This window comes from Saccostrea cucullata, unplaced genomic scaffold (genome assembly GCF_032062105.1).
Source record: "Saccostrea cucullata isolate Sc308-1 unplaced genomic scaffold, CSIRO_AGI_Scuc_v1 ctg12183, whole genome shotgun sequence".
NCBI lineage: Eukaryota > Metazoa > Mollusca > Bivalvia > Ostreida > Ostreidae > Saccostrea > Saccostrea cuccullata.
In genome coordinates this window covers 3,574-9,778 of record NW_026922064.1, presented here as the reverse complement: position 1 = coordinate 9,778, position 6,205 = coordinate 3,574, and the positions used below count along the sequence as shown (strand labels likewise).

Genomic DNA, 6,205 nt, shown 5'->3' with positions numbered 1-6,205 from the left:
AATCTTTTTCATTTTTTGACTCTAAGGAGAAAAAAATATTCTAAGAAATATCCACTTTTCTAGACTTTTGACATAATATTAAGTCTCCTTAAAAATGTATCATCTGTCCTTAAAATTCGAATTGCATCACACCACGAGACGTTGTGGGTATGTCGGAGCAATAAAAGCGTTTACAATATTTGTCTTGGAATTAGTAGATGACATAATTTCCCGATGGAAATTTGCAGGACTATGTAGGTGAAGGTCGTGGTTCACATGCATCTTTATTATATTGGGTCTATCCTTCTTCTTTTTATTACACTGTGTTTGAAAACAAAACCTATAGTCTTATTGTAATTATCAAGAATTATATGTCTCGTACTACCATTGTTTAAAAGGAATTTCGATAAAACTGAGTATATACATTAATTGAATATTGATAATGGCGAACAAATTAGATGTATTTTTGAATATTTGCACATATGCTAAATTTACATATTGAGTTGTCTTTCTTATAGAAGTATCACTTACATGTTCAATTTTACACGAAATATACCTTTAACATTTAGACCTTAATTTATTTTCGTGGATGGCAGTAGTATGCCTTATTCATAAGTAGGAATATTTGCAGCTTGAGGGCACTGCTAACATAAAATATTTCCCTTATTGTTTTATATTATATAAATATTTTTTTTTCATTTTTACATCTGTTTCCAGGGTTAATGTCAAGCAAATTAAATTCTTATTTTTCTTGCAATAGTTGTAAACGTTCCTGGCAATTCTAAACATAGGACACATCAGCCTGGAACACTTTCCCTCATAATTACTGTAGAATATTACCATTTAGAAAATGACGTTTAAGCTGTTACATGTATAGTTAATAAAAATGAACAAAGAAAAAAGTATACTGGTATTAAATATTTAATGTAGAAAAAAATGGCTGAATAAAATGATCTCAGGTCTGACTCATAATTCTTAAATATAATATTTTAATCCAACATTAATTAACTAACGTAAGCATAATCATCCTAATTCTATTAAATTATACTGAATCATGCGCTACGAACAAATTAATTTATTCTTCAAACAGCTTCTTCTAAGTGTTTGACAAGTTTGAAGAACTAATTTCCGTTAGCGGTCTGTATGAAATATAATGATTGCTGCGAGTGAAGATTTGATATTTAGGAGTAACCGTTTCAGTGTATATGTAGCTTAATTTTAAGTTTAAGATTTTTATATGAACAGTTATGTATACCGTTTTTGTTTTCCTTGGATTCTTCGTATATTCTTCTGCCTACGGTGAGAAAGCTAATTTACTGCTATATTTTTCCTCTTCAACCATGAAAAACTTTTATCTTACATTTTGATAAATTGAGTTTAGGTGTTTTGACGTTGTTATCAAAACATTGAAATCAGTCCTCTCTGACCCATAAAAGTTTCCCAAATGCTTTGGCGGGAGTGATTGGAAGAATTGCTGCTTTATGCTTATGCAAAATTGTTGCATATAAGTACTCTTCTTTAGATTATTATGCAAAATGTACGGATGTGGGACATTTACAATGTACATTGAACAATTAACCATTATTATTATTATTTTATTATTCTTTGGGTTAGCATTTTAAAATCTCTCAATAGTTCGAGGTGTCGACAAAATGTATTTTTCCCACAGAACATAGTCTATATAAGTTTAGGTATATCTTCATTTTCTTTAAACATGCATGTATCTTGTGCTGGTTGTTAACGAATTCGGTTAATTCTGTTTCTGACAAACATCAAGGAATGCAACAACAATAACAAAAAAAAAATATGCCTACAATTTGACCTGAGCGCATTTCAAACGTTTTCATGGATAGGTTAAATATTTTACTCTGTGGTCAAACATCCATTTTTATGTCACCTTAATAAAACAGATGCGACGTAGGCTTTGTTCAGAATTAAATTTACATATGAAACATTTTAAAAGTTCAGTATGGAGGTAATTTTCGCCAATTTTTATTTTCTTGATTTTCGCCATGGACCAATTTGGGTGAATTTAAACGGAGCGAATTCAAAGAAAAACGTACAATTTGTAAAACAGAACCGTGACTGAGCAAAAAGTAAATGTTGTTAAAATTGTTTTCAAGTGTTACTTAGGCAAAAAGTAAAAAAAAATACTGGACGAAAATAAATACGTGTACAGTATGATTCTTAAGATTTATTTACATTTAGAAAACCTGGCCCTTTTAAAACCCACCTGGCAGAGTTCATCACATAACGACACAATTTCTGGTTCTCATAAAGCTGTTGACGGTTTGAAAACATACCTGACATATCATGGGGGACAGTGTGGTGTATCAGCTGATAAAAGGACAACTGCCACCTGGTGGGTTAACCTCACAGATATTCAGCGCATACATAATATAATGATACACTACAGAACTGACCATCTTGTGTGGAGTAAGTATTTTGTAATGTTTCAGCGTATGAAATTTTTATATTTTGACAACATTTATTTGAAGTTCAGATAAATGAAGAAACAGAGTGCAGTGCAACATTCCTGAATATGATATATCATTGCATGTCACTCCTGTAAACAGTCCAATTACAAATTAGAAGATTAATGCATAGGTTTTAATTTCAATGATTGATGTTACCAGAAATAGAAATTTCTGTGAAATACTTTCAAAATGCTTCTCCAAATACAGTTATAGTCTGATTATGATACAATGATTAATGCAAGTAGACTACATTTATATACATAATTGTTTTTTTTTTTTTATTTTGATTAATGATTTCAATTTGTCTTTGTTACTAAAATTGAAATTTTATAAGATTTGTGGGATTTCGGATGTAAAAATCAAATTATACGTAGATTTCTAACCTCCAGTTTTATATTTTTAGATTCATCAAATCAATTTACGCGAAGATTCATGGGGTTTTCTTTGTACGTATCGAATACAACAAGCATGGAAGATGGCTTTTTATGTTTTCACGACAGAAACTGCACCAGAGCAACCATACCAGCTATTGTTAACATAAGATGTCCTTACCTGGACAATATGTCATTTATTATAACGAAAGACCCGCAAGAAACAACAACACATCTGAACACTCTCTGTTTGCTTTTGCTGAACTTTGTGAGGTGGAGGTATACGGTTAGTAAATTATTTAAACTTAACTCGATCTAAAATGTAAAAAAAGAAAATGATATTGTTTCATCAAACTTTTTTCAATGTTGATTCAACAACCTTCAGTGTTGAAGGTTGTTCTGATCCTAGACGTTATGGTTCTAATTGTTCAAGTGCATGTCCTAAACATTGCAATGGATACTGTGACATAGAATCTGGAAATTGCTTAAGATGTCTTCCTGGATTCACAGGAGAACGATGTGAAGGTAAATAAAAAACAACTATTTTGAAAAACGAAGAAAAGCTTAATGAATTTGTTTTGTATCTCTGGGGAAATGACAAAAGACCTGGACAAAAAAAGTACCTTGTTTCATAGCAAAAATCTCACGGTAAACATTTCCTACGACGTTTAAATGTTATTATACTCTGATCACATTTAAAGATAAAATGTATTCCTTAATTGTTTATAAAAAGGTTTGTAAAACATATTGATTAATTTAAAGGAATTTAAAAGCAACGAAATCTATGGAATCCGGATAGGGCCATGCAGTTCACTATCGCATCATCGTACCATCGAGATTTGAGTTGATGGTGCGATGATGCGATAATGCGATGCCGATGAAGCGATGGCGCGATAGCGTGACGACGATGATGCGATGGTACGATGTAGCGATAATGCGATGATGCGATAGCACGATAGCGATGATGCGTTGGTGCGATATCGATGATGCGATGGCGCGACAGTTTCAAAGTGAACAATTTTGGAATTTAAAATTAAAGTCTTTTCAAAGTTAAAATTTCGGGATTTCCGTAAACCTATCCCAAGTGTGCAGTCCAGTTCAGTGGAGGAATTACGAGGTTCAGTGACTCTCTTGGTAGCTCAGTAGCCGTCTCTCTGGGCTCTCTCGGTTCCTCCTTTTTATACCGGAGATGTTTGTTCACTGTTCTGGTCTTTTGTCCGAAGATAGGATTCCTAAGTTTGACTTTCATTGTGTTATGATTGACTTTTAAAAGTAAGTTAATCTCCTAATAATTGGAAGGTGTTGTTTCACTTCCAAAAATAGATTCGTATAGTTATCATTTTCTTTGTATAAGATGGAGAGTTAATTTCTATGTCCATATTAATGTTTGTACTAATACTTAGGGGTTGACTTTTACTAATGGAAGTTTATTTTTCTCACCTATGAACTGGAATATGTATATCTCTTTTCTTCTTGTTTTCTTGGTAAAGATAGAAAATGTTTAAACTCCTTTAAGAATTATGTAAGGAAGTCATTTTGCAATAGACCCCGATTTGACCGACTAAATTATTATCTAACATTATAATTTACAATGTACAACTGACCTATAAACTGATTTAGGAGAAACACACAATATTTATAAATACATAAAAATATACATCGTATATAAATATATTATTTATAATACGGAATCTACAGATTCCTTAGACAAGGCTAGAAATTATTATGCCCTATAAACACTTGCTTGTCTTATGTAAATAAAGCACTAATAAAATAAATGATTCAAAATAAACCTGAAGATTCCACTGGTTTCCATAATCAGGAAACTTGATGGAACCGGAGCGTAGTGGTTTCCGTGGAATGGAAACTTGGTGGAATCTTTAGTATTCCTCTTACGGGAAACTACATGGAGGCTCTAGAAAATTCAAGATTTAAAGTTTCCATGACTCAAGAAACCATATGGAATTGGAGCATAGTGGTTTCCATGCAATGGAAACTTGATGGAATCCTTGGGTTTCCTTTTACCGGAAACTTCACGATTCCTAAAGTTTCCGTAACTCAGGTAGTCACATGGAATCGGAGCAAAGTGGTTCCCGTGGAATGAAAACTTGATGGAATCTTTAGATTTCCTTTTACGGGAAAGCATTTGGAAGATCGGGAAACCTCACGGTTTCTAAACTTTCCGTGACTCAGGAAACTATAAGAAGTTTTAGTGTAACAGTTTCCGTGTGATGAAATCTTTGTGGAATTATCGGGTTCCCATTCCTGGTGGAAATTACTGGTTAAAGTTAAGGATTTCTTAGGTTTTCTAAAGGAAGCAATACGAAATGTCTAGATTGTGAAAAGGGAACAGCAATTTTAAATCAAAATACATGTACACTCTGTAAACATAAATGGTAGTAATTTCCTTGGTGAACTGTGTTTTCTATTCAAAATCTATCCAAAAGAAATATTACATGTAAGAGAAACACGCATTACCATGTAATTTCAGGGGCGTAGCCAGGGTACTTTTGATGTTGACGTCTGAAAAGGCGGAGTTGGGGGAGTTGGGGGCCGCCTTAAGGGCCAAATAGGTCCTGGACAAAGCCCTGGCGGGGACCCATGCAGGGGCCGAAGCCCCCGGAAGCTGGTGAATTTTCGACGATTCCGATGTGCATATTTGAGCCTTCTGACAGCATTTTCCTTACACTTTTTCAGTTTGTTACGCAGCCACAATTAAGGTCTGTTCTTTTCTTGTACAAAATGCGGATAAACACTCAAAAATGAGGAAGGAAATGTCCAATAGGGTTGTTTGACGAACCCACTAAAACAATTCTAGACCTTTGAAGCTCGACAAAATACGTATGGTTACATAAAGTAGTTGGTTAGAGTGGTTGACTGGTTTAGACAGATCAAGTAATTGACTGATAGTCAGGCTTACATTAATGTTAAAAATACATCTCTAAAGATTGAAAATAATAAGGACAGAAGAATTCTTTTCAACTCATTTTCTTGCAGATTACATATGTATATTGTATACATTTTTAAATAAATGTTCAAAAATATTCACAATTCGGGTATCTAACTTTTTGCAACAATAATAAAACATGTACAAATACTATTGGTTTTAAGGTACTTTTACTTATATTTTTTAAAGGTTAAGCTGAATTTTACCAATTTTTTTCAATTTTTGATGTTCATAAATAAGGCTGAATTATGATTTTTGAAGTCTCGCATGAATCCGATAGGAAAATTATTTTTTTTAGCGGGGGGGGGGGGTATCGTTACAGAAGTTAAGCATTACGGTTGGAAGTTCATTTCCAGTAACAGAAATTAAAATTATTGGCATTAAATAAAATCATCGTTTGTTTTAAGGGAGCTCGAGCCGACTTGGGTTTT

General features: G+C 33.0%; 1 protein-coding gene across 1 annotated transcript; it reads left to right on the top strand.

The window, feature by feature from the left end:
• Positions 1-1,134: 1,134 nt before the first annotated feature.
• On the top strand, positions 1,135-3,352 carry LOC134261136 (uncharacterized). The gene is made up of 4 exons (XM_062743595.1): positions 1,135-1,278; positions 2,188-2,415; positions 2,860-3,113; positions 3,221-3,352. The coding sequence occupies exons 1-4, from the start codon at positions 1,227-1,229 to the stop codon at positions 3,296-3,298; spliced, it is 612 nt and encodes a 203-aa protein (XP_062599579.1). The 5' UTR covers positions 1,135-1,226; the 3' UTR covers positions 3,299-3,352.
• Positions 3,353-6,205: the final 2,853 nt, after the last annotated feature.

Coding starts and splice junctions, on each gene's coding strand:
- LOC134261136 (XM_062743595.1), top strand. CDS start 1,227: ATGTATACCGTTTTTGTTTTCCTTGGATTCTTCGTATATTCTTCTGCC. Junction 2,416..2,859: donor AACTGACCATCTTGTGTGGA/GTAAGTATTTTG, acceptor TTATATTTTTAG/ATTCATCAAATCAATTTACG. Junction 3,114..3,220: donor TTGTGAGGTGGAGGTATACG/GTTAGTAAATTA, acceptor TCAGTGTTGAAG/GTTGTTCTGATCCTAGACGT.